The sequence below is a fragment of the Cetorhinus maximus genome, chromosome 7 (assembly GCF_964194155.1).
Source record: "Cetorhinus maximus chromosome 7, sCetMax3.hap1.1, whole genome shotgun sequence".
Lineage (NCBI taxonomy): Eukaryota > Metazoa > Chordata > Chondrichthyes > Lamniformes > Cetorhinidae > Cetorhinus > Cetorhinus maximus.
This window is the reverse complement of record NC_135885.1, coordinates 88,796,602-88,812,261: the sequence shown is the minus strand read 5'-3', so window position 1 is coordinate 88,812,261 and position 15,660 is coordinate 88,796,602. Positions and strand designations below refer to the sequence as shown.

At 40.2% G+C, this 15,660-nt stretch overlaps 1 protein-coding gene across 4 annotated transcripts in view; it reads right to left on the bottom strand.

Annotated features, from left to right (window-relative positions):
- The window catches only part of birc2 (baculoviral IAP repeat containing 2), a 32,638-nt gene extending 17,205 nt beyond the window's left edge, over positions 1-15,433 (bottom strand). The window contains exons 1-5 of one of the 4 annotated variants that reach the window (XM_078545826.1): positions 15,325-15,433; positions 5,536-7,529; positions 3,812-3,911; positions 1,934-2,015; positions 1,785-1,830 (exon numbers count right to left, since the gene is read on the bottom strand). In XM_078545826.1, coding sequence (XP_078401952.1) covers positions 1,785-1,830; positions 1,934-2,015; positions 3,812-3,911; positions 5,536-6,433 — 1,126 coding nt within the window. In that variant the 5' untranslated portion in view covers positions 6,434-7,529; positions 15,325-15,433. Of the gene's footprint in view, positions 1-1,784; positions 1,831-1,933; positions 2,016-3,811; positions 3,912-5,535; positions 7,530-14,995; positions 15,289-15,324 lie in introns of those variants that run through there. The other 3 variants (XM_078545830.1, XM_078545828.1, XM_078545829.1) reach the window with 3 other exon arrangements.
- Between the last annotated feature and the right edge of the window lie 227 nt (positions 15,434-15,660).

The following is a 15,660-nucleotide window of genomic DNA, read 5'->3' as shown; positions in this document are numbered from 1 at the left end:
AATCCCCTTCCGTCCCATTTACCTTCCTAATTATTTGCTGTCCCTGAATGCTAACCTTTCGTGATTCATTTACAAGGACACCCAGATCCCTTTATACCATATTATCCGTACTAATATATTACCCCCAACACCATGAGATCCTAGCTAAAAGCAAAATACTGCGAATGCTGGAAATCTGAAGCAAAAACAAAAATTGCAGGAAAAACTCAGTTTTTACAGCATCTGTGGAGAGAAAGACAGAGTTAACATTGAATCCTTATGACTCATCTTCAGAACTTATGAGATCTTATCTTGTGCAGTAACCTTGTATTTGGCATCTTATCAAATGCCTTTTGGAAATCCAAATATTATATGGCATGGACTTAATGGACCAAATATTCTCCTTCTGTGCCAAAATGACTATGAGTCTATGACATCTACAGAGCTCCCCTTTATTCCCTCCCCCCACCGCTTCTTCCTACCTCAAACAACTCTAATGAATTTTTCAAACACAGTTTTCTAATACAATCATCTGCTTGAATTACATTATGGATTTTCTAGATATCCTGCTACTATTATTTCCTTAATAATGGATTCTAGCATTTCCCCCCCATTAGGCTAACTGGCCTATAGTTTCCTGCCTCCCTCCTTTACTGAATACAGGTGTTACGATTTCCAAAGACCCTGCCAGAATCTAGGGAATTTTGGAACATTACAACCAAGGCATCCACTTTTTCTGCAACCACTATGCAGACCAACAGGTTCAAGAGACTAGTCTCCTTAAGATGCACTAGTTTGCTGAGTTTATCTGCTCAAAGCCTCTGTCATTATTAATTCCCTAGTCTCATCCTCTAAGGGTCCAACGTTTACTTTAGCTACTCTCATCCTTTTCATATTCTTGTAGAAGCTCTTACTGTCTGTTTTTGACATTTTTTACAAGTTTACTCAATCTATTTAGTCAGTCTATTATTTCTGTAGTCAATCTTTGTTAGTTTCTAAAACTTTCCTAATCTTTTAGCCCATCACTAATCTTCACCTTTCCTTTCAATTTATTATTCACAACTTCCTTAGTTAGCCATAGTTGGTTCATTTTTTTCAGAATCTCTCTCAATGGAGTATATCTTTGTTGAGAATTACAACACATCTCCTTAAGTGTCTGCCACTGCTTATCTACCGTCTTTCCCATTAACCTAGCTTCCTTGTCCACTGTAGCCAACTCTATCTTCATATCTTTGTATTTATTTTATTTAACGTTATTTAAGTTTCAGACCCATATTTTCACCCTCAAACTGAATTTCTATCATGTTATGATCACCTTTATCTAAAGAATCCTTTACTAGAAGATAATTAATCCTGTCTTATTACACATTACCAGGTTTAATATAGCCTGTACCCTGGTTGGCTCCACAACTTGTTACAGACACTATGAACTTGTCCTCAAGGTCAGCTTTAGTAATGTGTACACTGCAATGAAGCAAATGACACATTCAGTTATTCATAATTAAATGATCATTTTTACAGTACTTTAACTGTAAAATAGTTTGTGTTAATGCTAGTTAAACTGATGAAAGAATGAAAAGTTAAATGAATAAAAGTACACAAGATTCCAAATTCATCAGGAGCAGCCAAAGAGAAACTAGGCACTTTCTCCAAGGAAGAAAGTCTCATACTTCTTCCAATAAAGGATTCCAAAATAGTATGGCCTTATAAAAAGTCAGTCAGCTAGAGATGGTGAAGAACTAAATCGTAACAAACTTTTTTTACTTTCTCTGTATTCACAAGGTTTTATAGGATTAACAAATTACCTGGCATCTGAATTTCCTCCAAGATGTCTTCTGAATTGGAATGCAGCTTTAAAAGAAAATGGGAAAAATTAATATAAAGTTGAAAGAGATACACAGATAAATTAGACTGCATGTGCTATTCTGCAGCAGTTGTAGAGAAATGCTGTTACCTGGAGATCAAACAGATTTGGAAACCTTGTTTGGATCTGATTTACAAATGTTTGTCCCTTTTCTTGGAGAAGATATTCACACCTAAAGTGAAAAATATTAGCAAATTAAAGCCACATTTAAGATGAATGTCAAATAAGGGATAGGAAGGGAGAGCAGAGGTTGCGATCATAAAATTTCTAGATTAAAATATGTCAAAATAATTCCTATAAATCACCAGGGATAGATGTACACTATACATTGTCCCCACTGCAGATGTGCTTTTAAATCCATATATATTTCAGACATTAAAATATGGTGTTGAAATTGCTTTTAGGATCTACCTATAGCATCTTTAATATTAAAAAAAATTTGTTCCAAAGTGCTTCATTATAAAACAGACACTGAGTCACATATGGAGATATTGGGTCAGATTTTTTTTTTTATTCTTTCAAAAGCTGAGGTCAAAGGACGTAGATTTTAAGAAGTGTACTGAAGGAGGAAAGCAAGTGAGAGGTGAATAGGTGTATGGAGTTTAATTACAGCGTATACAGCCTACATGACTGAAGGCACAGCCACCAGTGGTGCAGCCCAGTAAAATGAGTGCTCAAGTGGCTAGAATTAGATTTGCACAGGTATTTTGCAGGGTTGTGGGGTTGGAGGAGATTACAGAAATAGGCAGGAGTGATGCCATGGAGGGATTTGAAAACAAGGATGAGAATTTTAAAATCAAGATGTGGTTTGACTGGGAGCCACTGCAGGTCACTGAGCAGAGAGGTGATAGGTGAACAGGACTTGGTGCAAGTTAGGACACAGGCAGCAGCTTTGGATGACCTAAGATTAGAGGGTAGAATGTGAGAGAGAGAGTTGAAATTATTAAGTTTACCAGCAATGAAGCCATGAATGGGGGTTTCAGCAGCAATTAAGCTGGGACAGAGGTGAAGTTGGGTGATGTTAGGAGGTGGAAAAAAAAGGTCTTAGTGGTTGCGCGAAAATGAAGTTGGAAACTCTTCTCTAGGTCAAATACGACACCAAAGTTGAGAATAGACTGGCTTAATCTCAGATTGTTGTCAGGGATAAAGATGGGGTCAGTGGCTGGTGGTCAGTGGAGCAGGTATTGAAAATGATGGCTTTAGTCTTCCCAAAATTCAAGGAAATTTCTGTTTGTCTACTACTGAATGTCAGATAAGCAGTCTTATTGTTTAGCAACAGTGGAAGAATGGAAAGAGAGTGATGATATGGTAGAGCTGGGTATCATCAATGTACACATGAAAAATGACACTGTGCTTTCAGTTGTAACCAAGAGGCAACATGGATATGCGAAACAGGAGGGAGCCAAGAATTGATCCTTGGGGGACATCAATGTAACAGTGTGGGAGCAGGAAGAGAACCACTGCAAGTGATTCTCTGGCTACAATTGGATAGATAAGAACAGAACCAGGGGAGAGTAGCCCCACCCAGCTGGACAACAGAGGACAGGCTATTGTAATCAACTGTTCAAAGGCTACACACAAGTTGAAAGGGCAAGGAGGTTCAGTTTACCCTTGTCACAGACACACAGATGTCGGTTGTGACTTTTATAAAAGCCGTTTCAGTACATGTTGTATAACGTTGTTACACAGGTTTATCACCATTAAATCTCAGGCTTTAAGATTGTATTTCTAGTTGAGCTAACAAAAGAAAACAAGCTATTAAATGGGTGAACTTGTACCCAAAGTAATTTTGTTTTCCAAGTTTGGTCTCATCATGAACATAATACAAATTTAAGCTTAGGCAATAATTCATGAAGGACTTGCAATCAGATATGAAGTAGCAAAATCATTTACTCAGCATAGGTATTTATCTGTGCACTTGAAGCATGTTGAAGCACATCCTGTTATATGCTTATCTGAACAATTTACCTCGGAAACCATTTTGCATGTTCCACCCATGGATCATCTCCAGCCTCCCAGCTCCTCAGGCCACCATCACAATAAAAACACTTCACATCATCATTTTGTCCTATGGTTAACAAAATACGCAGTCAATTCTCCACTTAATTATGTTGTAGAGTATTTTGCATTGCCCGCAAATTAAGTTTCTTAAGGAAACTTTTAAATAAAAAGGCATATGAAAAACAAAAGATATATTACTAAGATGAAGGCAGCTTATTGAATGGACTGTTTAGCTCATTGAACACTTCCATTTATCTGTGCACACTTAGGGCTGAGTTATATGAGGCGCCGTGATACCCACCCCTCCGACCCCAGCTAAAAAACAAAGTGGATCCCGTGCAGGGAAAGAATGGCTGTCTCACAGCCACTTAACACCATTTGCCCATTAATAGACTGGAAAGGCTCCCCCCACCCACGGGACATGAATTCTGCCTCAGAGAATTTCTGGCCAGAGGCCGCAGCTCTCATACCGGCAGCACTATCGTGAGCAATAGTCACTGGTGCTACTGCACTCAGGGCTTGAGGAGGCATTCAAAGATGGATTGGAACATTGTAAGTGCCTGGGGATCATGAGGGATTGTGGGTGATGAGAGGTCGGCAAGAGGATTGGGGGCCAGGGTTTGAGAGGTCTGGAGGGAACCTGGGAGGGTTCAGCCAATGGGCTGAGGGGCCAGTTAAGAAGGGATCACCAGCGCTCAGAAGGGAAACCTCCTGAGCTAGATGCTTAATGTGGGCCTCTCACACCACAGGTTTTATCCCAGTGGCAGCGAGATGAGATCCTTAAGTGGGTATTAACTGCCCACTTAAGGAGCACAATTGGCCCACTGGTAGGCAGGCCACCCAACTTCACCCACACTGTTAGTAATACTGCAGTAGGGAAAGGGGCAGGCAGTCCAATGGATTTAATGTCCCCCCCACCACCACTGCCCAACTCCCCACCCCCCAACTCCCCCCACACCCTCAAACCCACTGATAGGCCAGTGTTAACTCCTTAGGATTGGATTCAGTGCAGTGTAATGGGGTGCAGAAACTTTTTTCAACTGTGCAAATCTTATAACAAATGAAACTGGATAACCCTATTTCAATTCTAACTGTGCATAAGGTTATAGCACAATCAATCAATCACATTTAGAAAGAACATAAGATGGCTAGCAAGCAAATGTGAGGAAAAGAAAAATCATCTCACTCATGTAACAGAAGTGCATTGGGGGAAAATGGACTCCTACTCTGCACCTGGCCATGTGACAGCCAATCTGTGAATAGTCAATGTTGAAATTGGGCATCGAAAACAAAAAAATGCGTTCAATTCCATAATACTTGAGCCTTATGCAGTACTATTTTTTTTTTAAATTATCCTCAAACACAACTAATAAGGGCATATAATTTCCTACATGACAGGTTCCGGTTAGTCAATATGTCCAGAAGTGGAAAACAGATTTGTAGTACACTTGGACAAATTTAGAAATATGCCTAGAAGAACAATGGAGTCACATTTTTAAAGAAGATGTTGCATCCTCTTTACCACACCTCACTACCAGCCGCATCACCCCCCACCCACACCAAATGACCCAATAATCCATTCAGCTCTAAACATTTGTAAACAGTTTTGGTGCTTCTCTCACATTTGAATGCTTTAGTTACAATTTTAAACAATCTTCAGGAGAGGAGAAAAAGGAAATAAAAAATATTACCAACATAGTAGAATCCAGCTCTAGATAGCTGTTCAGGTTGAATAAAATTCCTGACTGGCCATCTCAAAAAAGTTTGTAGTCGAGTATCATAAGATTGCATCTCAGGGTGTCGTGGATGCATAGCTCGGACCACTGCACTTCCCTCATCTGTTCTTTGAGATTCTGTATCACTCATTGGAATGTTACCCATCTGATTCCCCAGAACAAAGGGGCACGAAGGAAAGTGCCTTCTATGTTCAGACGTTGCACGATCTCCAGGTTCCCAGTTACTTAACTTTCCACCGCAGACAAAACATGCAACCCTATCTTCTTCCCCAGTATAGTAAAATCCAGCTTTGGCTAGTTCGGCAGGGATTAAAGAAGAATAGGTGGGCCAATTTTGAAAGGTTTGCAATCTCATTTCTTCACTACACATAGCTGCACTGTACTGCGGGTATCTCAATTGATGAGAAATATCTTCCATACTTCTGGAGACCACTGGATCACCAGGAATGCTGCGGTCCAGGCCAATCTGTGCTTCATTTTCGTGAAAAGATGACTGAAAAAAGCAAGCTGCATTTGGTGGAGAAAACGCAGAGTGATTTGAAGAATGATCAACACTTGAAGGCAGGCTATGAATGAAACTACAGCTCGGGTTGCATCTCTTGTGTCTTTCAACAGCATTATCACCTGGCTGCCAGTTATCAACAGTGCCTCCACAGCTGAAACACTTCACTCTATCATTTACGCCAGTGTAATAGAATCCAGCACGTGCAAGATTCCTTTCAGACACCAAAACATTTGAAGGGAAGTGAGCAAATGTCGAAATTCGGTAAAGTTCTGAGGACAGATCATACTGCAGTTCTTGATCTCTGCCAATTCTGAAGTGGCCAAAACTCTGATTTTGCAATATATTCATGAAGAATATTGTATATAAGGGCTTACCTTTTTTGAAAGGAGCTTTGTTACTTGTTTTTAAAAACAGAAATGCTTCTTAATTTTAAGTCGGGTTGGGACCAGTACATGTGGGAGTGGGCAAACGATAAACTTGCATGCCAGACGTTAGTGTCTTAACCTGGCAGGTTCCAGATAGGGACTCTGTGACATCATCAGAACCTGACCTACATATTTAAAGAGGAACCCCCCACCCCCACATCCATCTGCATGTTAAACAGTAACTTCTATATGTCCAGTGTTTGGTTTCCTCCAGGTGAGGCAAGTTAAAAATCAGGGTTGTTGATTCTCTTAGAGAACCTTAATAAAGAAAATTCTGTGAAAGGAAAGAAAGAAAAAGCATTTCATTAATTACGAAGCATTTTAGAATCTTCCAAGTACTTCCAAATCTCCCAAGTACTTCCGAAGCGTTGTCACTTGTAATGTTGGAAACATGGCTGCCAATTTTCAAACAGCAAGGTCCCACAGTGTTAATATAGTGACCAGATGATCTGCTTTAGTGATGTTGGCTGAAGGATTAAGAAACGCAAAACAATTTTAAGTTTTCTTTTCTCCATTCCTAGCTCATTTTTGTCCCTTCAAATTGCACAAAAGTCCTGTCATACTAAATTATAATTTTGAATACCTAGTTAACTGTTATAAGTCTTTGCTCATGTAATTGAATTTAAATCCAAGAGCAAATAAATTTCTTTGTTGATACAGATCAATGTCTTAATTTTCATTCTTACTTGCTATTAATATATTTCCACAAACATTTAGGAGGTTATTGTTCAACATGCAGCTGAATGTTGCATTTTTAAAAATAAAGGATTTAGGGGACAGGAATTTAAAAATTATGCTCAATTTCAACAATGGTCTTCCTAAAAAGGATTAAATTACGGTAGTGAACAGAAACAAAGCTCCTTCCAAAAAAGGTAATGTGCCCATTTAAGCTTAGCACTCCATTATGAAGTTAAAACTTCAGATTAAGAAACTGGTACATTTTCATAGTTGGAGCAATTAACGTCACAAAGGAAATAATGTAACCAATAGGCAATTCTGTCAAAGTCTTCCAAAAAAGCCTGAAAATGAAGAACAAAAAAAAAATCAGCAAAAAGTTAATTTTACTGCAAAAATATTCTTACAACTATTACACTTCAATCCACATATACTTATGTCAGCAGTAGTGTCATTATATTTATTTATCTGCACAAAAGCCAGATGCTCTAACATTGTGCAATTACTCACTATCTATGGCAAGTCAGTTAACCACTTGGGGAAGAATGCAAACAAATTGCTTATCTGTACTTCAAGTAACAAAATGATTAAGTAAAGAACTACCTCGCACAGAAGAAATCTATTCCCCCTTTTCCTCACCTCAGTTTCAATCCCAAGTGTTAGACAGTTCTAGTGTTCTCTCAAGATAACCAAAGTTTAGAAAGAGTTTAGAGGTTTTTACAAATAGACAACATGCATCATTGAAATCAGAGTTGCTGATGCTGTGTGTCTATGTGAAATTTTCATACCAAAGATTACTAAAAGCCTTATAACATCACAGTATCTACTGCAAGGCATTCATTACCATACAGCCTCTTGAACAATTGCAAATTTAGTTTTTCTTTTCAGAGGATCTAAAATGTATCAAAATGTTTACAAGAAACCTCTAAGCAGACATTAGTTTGATACCTTTCAATGCTCCATTTCCTAGACAAAATAATTTTAAATGTTTAATTATCACAGCATATGCGTAGTGTACTAAAGATGACTTGGTTTTGTTTTGACTGGAATTAAGGTGCAGCCACTATAATAAGGGACCATTTCCTAGAGATAGCTTCATACTACTTTTAGCACATTTAGCATCAGATTTGGACTGGTCATCCCAATCTTTGCTAAGCCACATTCACTCCATAATGCAAACATATTTAAAGCCTTCTTTTGACAAATCTTTTAGTCAACTTTCCGAAAATATGTCTATAAAAAGTCTTCCGTGTTAGCTACCAATCTCTTCTCTCACTTTTTCTCTTGCTTTCCTTATTCTTTTTCTCATTTCAACTCTGAACTTTCTATAATTAGCCCAGTTCTCAGGGGTATTGTCAACCTGACATGTGCCATACACACCCTATATATGCTTCATCTTACACTCTCATTATCCAGGGAGCTCTGGATTTATTTGTCCTACCTTCTCCCTTGTGAAAATGCACCTCAACTGTACCCAAACCATCTTTTTAAAGTAAGCCCATCTTCCGCTATAGTTTCGCATGCCAATCTTTTGTTCCAGTTTACTTGGGCCTGATCCGTTCTCAGCCCATTGAAAATGATCCTTGTCCAATTAATTATTTTTAGGCTGGATAGCTCCTTGTCCTTTTCAATAGTTAACCTAAACCTTATACTATATTGCTTATAAATGCTCCCCTACTGACACTTGATCCACACCGTTCAAGAACCAAATCCAACAATGCCTCCTTCCTTGTCAGACCAGGAACGTACTGATTTAGAAAATTCTCCTGAACACTCATCAGAAATCTAACTTCAAAAAGAAATTCTGGCGTTGGAAACAAAAAATTGTTTCAGCTGACCATTTCTGATAAGTGAACATCAGTTTGCATCTCACCAAATATTGAAAGCAATATTAGAGTGAAGCAAAAGAGCTGTAGTTTTGATCAGTAACAAGAGCATCGTGTTTTCAAACTGACAAAGGTAATAGTTCTTCAGAAGTAATTACGGTTTTTAACCCATTGCATACTTTTCTCTCTACATAAGATCTTGGAGCAGGAGTAGGCAATTCAGCCCCTCAAGCCTGCCCCTCCATTAAATACAATCATGGCTGATCTCATTTCAGCCTCAACTGCAATTTCCTGCCCTCTCCCCATAACCTTTCAACCCGTTACTAATTAAAAATCTGTCCATCTCCTCAAATTTATTCAGCGTCCCTGCTTCCACTGCACTCTGAGGTAGTGAATTCCACAGATTCACAACCCTTTGAGAAAAGTAATTCCTCATCTCTGATTTAAATTTACCGCCCTTTAGCCTAAAATTATGGCCTCTTGTTCTAGAATGCCCCACAGGGGGAAACATCCACTCCACGTCTACTTTGTCTGTCCCCTTTAGCATCTTATATACCTCAATTAGTTCTCCTCTCACCCTTCTAAAACTCTAGCGAATATAGGCCTAAACTGCTCAATCTCTCCTCATAAGACAAGCCCTTCATCTCTGGAACCAATCTAGTGAACCTCCTCTGAACCGCCTCCAATATAACTACATCCTTCCTCACAGAATGCAGAAGAGGCCCTTCGGCCCATCAAGTCTGCACCGACACGTGAGAAACACCTGACCTACCTACCTAATCCCATTTACCAGCACTTGGCCCATAGCCTTGAATGTTATGACGTGCCAAGTGCTCATCCAGGTACTTTTTAAAGGATGTGAGGCAATCCGCCTCTACTACCCTTCCAGGCAGTGCATTCCAGACCATCACCACCCTCTGGGTAAAAAAATTTTTCCTCATATCCCCCCTAAACCTCCTGCCCCTCACCTTGAACCTGTGTCCCCTCGTGAGTGACCCCTCAACTAAGGGGAACAGCTGCTCCCTACCCACCCTGTCCATGCCCCTCATAATCTTGTACACCTCAATTAGGTCGCCCCTCAGACTTCTCTGCTCCAACGAAAACAACCCAAGTTTATCCAGCCTCTCTTCATAACTTAAATGTTTCATCCCAGGCAACATCCTGGTGAATCTCCTCTGCGCCCCCTCCAGTGCAATCACATCCTTCCTATAAATGTGGCGACCAGAACTGCACACAGTACTCCAGCTGTGGCCTCACCAAGGTTCTATACAACTCCAACATGACGTCCCTACTTTTGTAATCTATGCCTCGATTGATAAAGGCAAATGTCCCGTCTTCCTTTTTCACCACCCCACTAACATGCTCCTCCGCCTTCAGAGATTATGGACACACACACCAAGGTCCCTTTGCTCCTCAGAACTTCCTACTGTCATGCCATTCATTGAATACTTCCTTGTCAAATTATTCCTTCCAAAGTGTATCACCTCACACTTTACAGGGTTAAATTCCATCTGCCATTTGACCAGCCCGTCTATGTCTTCCTGTAGCCCAAGACACTCAACCTCACTGTTAACCACCCGGCCAATCTTTGTGTCATCCGCAAACTTACTAATCCTACCTCCCACATAGGCATCTATGCCGTTTATATAAATGACAAAGCACAGCACAGCACAGATCCCTGTGATACGCCACTGTACACTGGCTTCCAGTCATTGAAGCAGCCTTCTGTCATCACCCTCTGTCTCCTGCGACTAAGCCAATTTTGAATCCACCTTATCAAATTACTCTGTATCCCATGTGCATTTGCCTTCTTTATAAGTCTCCCATGTGGGACCTTCTCAAAGGCTTTGTTGAAATCCATATAAACTACATCAACAGCTCTACCCTCAACTACACACCTGGTCACTTCCTCAAAAAATTCAATCAAGTGTGTTAGGCATGACCTCCCTCTGACAAAGCCATGCTGACTATCCCTGATCAAACCTTGCCACTTCAAGTGGAGATAGATTCTCTCCTTCAGAATTTTCTCCAATAGTTTCCCTACCATTGATGTGAGACTCACTGGCCTGTAATTCCATGGCTTATCTCTACAACCCTTCTTAAATAGCGGAACGACATCAGCTGTTCTCCAGTCCCCTGGTACCTCCCCCGTGACCAGAGAGGAATTAAAAATTTGGGTCAGAGCCCCTGCAATCTCCTCCCTTGCCTCCCTCAGCAGTCTGGGACACAAAACATCTGGACCTGGAAGTAAGGGGTCCAAAACTGTGCACAGTACTCCAGGTGCAGTCTCACCAATGCCTTGTGCTCTATTTCAGTTTACAAGCAAATCTTTCATGACCTGTCTCAGAAAGGGCTAGCTACATGCTTTATTAGTCAGATTACACCACATAACTCTGACAGTTTAAATGTTTACCAGCAATACCCGGTTCTACCTTTCCACTATCTCATCGGCTCCTTCTCTGCCAAAGCTCCTGGTTGGGATCTCAAACTTCAGCTGCCCACATCGTGTCCTGCAACATGTTCTACTCACCCATCATTCCAGTTCTTGCTGACCTGCACTAACTCCCAGTCCCAATTTTAATTTCTTATCCTCCTGTTTATTCCATTAAGAGATTAAGATACTAAAAAAAACTGCAGTTTGAACAAAATCTAAGCATCAATAATTAGAATATCATTGGATTTAGTATTGTGACAATATTGAAAACAAGGAAAATAAAACAAAGACATTTCATATTTCAGGTGACCTTACTTAGAAGGAATAATAAATTGGGAAATTTTGGAGATGGGTGGAAAACGAAGTTATTTGAGAGTACACTGAAGAACAGTCAAAGATTGGTAAATGCATAAAACAAAAGCAAAAACTGTCCTTGCGATTAGGGATGGGCAACAAATGCTCACCTCACCAGCAACGCCCACATACCATGAAAGAATAACAAAAATCTCAATTTTTTGATATGATTATTGAGGGGAGCACTAACATGAAGATAGAGATTTATTTGAATCTGTTAGCTACAGATAATATTCAGAAAAGTAAGGCCACATTCAAAGTTCAAGATAATAATGAATTTGTCATTTGCAAATGGTTATTATACTGTGCACCAAAACCATATACATTTAAAGCACAGCAGGAAGCCTTAAAGAGCTTACAATGTATTCACCAGGATGACAACAGGGCTGGAAAATGATAGTTACAAACAGCTAGAACTGTTCTTCAGGGAACTAAGATTAGGATGAGACCTAATAGGAATTTTCAGAATAATGAAAGGTTTTGATAAGAGTAGATAGAGGAAAATTATTCTATTATTTATGGCTAGTGGATCATTAACTATAAGTCACAGATTCAAAACCATTGGCAAAGATCTAGAGGGTAGATGAGAATATTTTCAGATCTTGGGATCTGAAACACTATTTAAAAAGTGGTAGAAGCTAATTCCATAAATAACTTTAAAAAGTTGAAAACTTACTTGAGGATGGGTTATGCAGATAAAGTGGTTAGGCGGGACCAGAATTCCTCTTGCAAAGAGCCTGCACAAACATGACAAGCTGAATGGCCTCCACCTATGCTGTTGTGAATTTCCATGATTCCTGGTATTGCCCCTCCCAGTCTCTCATATCCACTAGCCCAATACAATCCTCCCATGCTCCCAAATATCTCACGACTCACTCTGGCCTTTTGTGTATTTCCCCCTCCCTACCACTGCCAGACATGTTTTCAGCCATGTTGCCCCCACTCTCTGCAATTCCCCATGGCTCTCTGTATCTCCAAAATCCTCCTCAAAACTTACTTCTTTGGCAAAGCATTTGGTCACTCATCCTAATATATTCTTGTTTGTCTTGGTGTCCATTTTTGTTTGATTACCCTACTATGAAGTATTTTGGAATGTTTTTCTATGTTCAAGGTGCTACTCATATGCAAGCTGTTGTATTACAGGGACAGTTATGCTTTGATAGCTTTTTGTTAAAAGGCCTCAAGGACCTGATTTAAGGAAAGCCGGCCTTAACTTGTCCTGTTAGGATCACAAAGGATAACTACATCAAAGCAGAAACAATGGGATTGAATTTCTATTAGTTATATCAGTGCAAATTGACCAAACCAGCACAAAAGAGAGAGAAATTTTAAACATGTGAGTTACACACAAAACCATTTACACTCATATTTTCCATGATCTAGTATACTGGTTCACTACCTAATTTACATCTGTCAGATCCCATTCAAAAAAAACTGCCACACCACCATGTCAAAATAACAAGATTCCACTGGTCTGGGAAGGCAATTATTTCCTAGGTACACAGGTATTAGTAGTTTTGTTCCCATATTAAAAAAATATGAACTTACTAAAGAGGCTGATAAGTGCACACCAATTTAACTATCAAATGGTTCAATACAGTTTTTATAATTGCTTTGTCATTTTAAATCAGACTACCCACAGGAGAAAGACTGGACATCCTTATTAAAAATGTTTACTTTTGGTGATAAAACCATTTTCAACTGCACCTGGTTACCACACAAATATAAAAGGAAAGTAAAAGCTATTACATTCCATTACACTACCTGATTGCACTGGTCAACCTATGACCAAGGAGCAAGAGTAGGCCATTCAGCCCCTTGAGCTTGTTCTGCCATTTAATATCATGGCTGATCTGATAGTGCCTGAAATCAGCATCCCACCTACCCCCGATGACCTATCACTCCCTTGCTTATCAAGAATTTATCCACCTCTTCCTTAAAAATATCAAAGACTCTGCTTCCACCACCTTTTCGCAAAGAGTTCTGTAGACTCACGGCCCTCAATGAAAAAAATTCACCTCATTTGTTTTAAGTGGGCGACTCCTTATTTTTAAACAGTGACCCCTAGTTCTAGATTTTTCCACGAGAGGAAACATCCTCTCCACACCTACCCTGTCAAGACTCTCAGGATCTTAAAGGTTTCAATCAAGTCACCTGTTACTCTTCTAAACTCCAGCAGATCCAAGCCTAGTCTGCCAACCTTTCCTCATAAGACAACCCACCTGGTCTGGTAAACTTTCTCTGAACTACTTCCAATGCACTTACATTTGAATTACACAAAGGAGCTTTAGCAGGAAGTATAACCTAACCAGGCACTGAATGCAGCCTACAAAATGGAAATTATACCCTTGATCGTTTACATGATCAGCTACTACCATCTTTCACCTACACTTACTCATCTCCTTTGCCTCCTCTTACAAACCCCATTTGTAGTTCCATTTAAGCTAACTGTTAGAAGGTATACTGAAATAAATTTACTGATTAGCCTCTTCAGAGCTCCAGGATTCAGCAACATACCCAAGTCTATCTAGACCAACATTTTAAACATTGTAAATGAACCAGCCTTTAAAATGTTTTGTAAGCAATTTTATATGTTTGTAAACTACATTTTCAAAGCTAATTCATTTTTGTCTTAATTTTGTCCATGTACCACAAACATCCACAAAATCCCACCTTGGTTTAAAAGTGTTGAAATACGGTGAAAATAAGCTAATGATCAAATAGGTAAACAACAGGACTGTTTTCAAATTCAATTGCGTCTCAGGCGTTTCCAGTTCGGGCAGCCATTGTGCTTTTTACTTGAACGATCAACCCCAACATATGTTCTGTTGAAGGGTCATTCGGACTCGAAACGTTAACTGTGCTCCTCTCCGCAGATGCTGCCAGACCTGCTGAGTTTTTCCAGGTATTTTTGTTTTTGGAGAAGCTAAGAGTTGACGTTTCGAGTCCTCATGACCCTTCAACAGAACTGAGTAATATTAGGAGAGGGGTGAAATCTTGTTTTGGATTTCCAGCATCCGCAGTTTTTTGCTTTTACCAACATATATCTTATGTTCTAACCTATCTTATCATTATTCTCTCCCTCACCACCACCCCAAAAAATACAGTTTGAAACGGATCTTGAGCAGAGCTGCGCTCCAAATCTCCGCATCTAAAGACAAAAGAACTGAAAACATTTAAGACTTCGAAGACTTACCTGAAATGTGATAGTTAGTCTCCTAGAACTAACTACCCTTTTTTTTCAGACAATCGTTGGGCCGGGGGGTGGGGGAGGTAGTGGACAGGAAAACTAGTCATCAGCAAACTCAAAAATGTTTTGCTTCTGAATCAGGAATCACACGGTGCCTTTCGGAGTGAGTCAGGAACTTCCTGCCGAGCAGCCGAGGACTTAATATGGCAAATGCCGCATTGCAGCTGAGGCGGGGCAATCCCCAACAACAGAGTCACCTTCAGCCCCAGAGCGAGGGCGGCTGCCCGCTCCCCTCGCCGCCATTTTGTAAAGGCAGAATAAACATCATCACTTACCCACTTCAAGCGATCAGCTGCTGGGAATTACTCACTCTCACCGCCTCCCACCCCCGAGAATCACTCGATCCCCGATCCCTCCTCTGTCCCCCTCAAAATCCCTCCACTCTAGATCCGCCCCCCGCGCGCGCTGACACAGCGCAACGACCCACCCCACCCCCTTCCTACCTTCCCATTGGTCCGTTTCGAACAGGTGGCAGCCGCTGATTGGCCGCAGACGGGACTTTCCGAGTTTGCTTGTCAGAGAGATTTGGTTTTATTTTCAATTAGTCCCTTTGTGCTGTTTTCAAGTTCCTTTCATAACTTCTGATCCAAGCTCTTTTAACAGTGAACAGT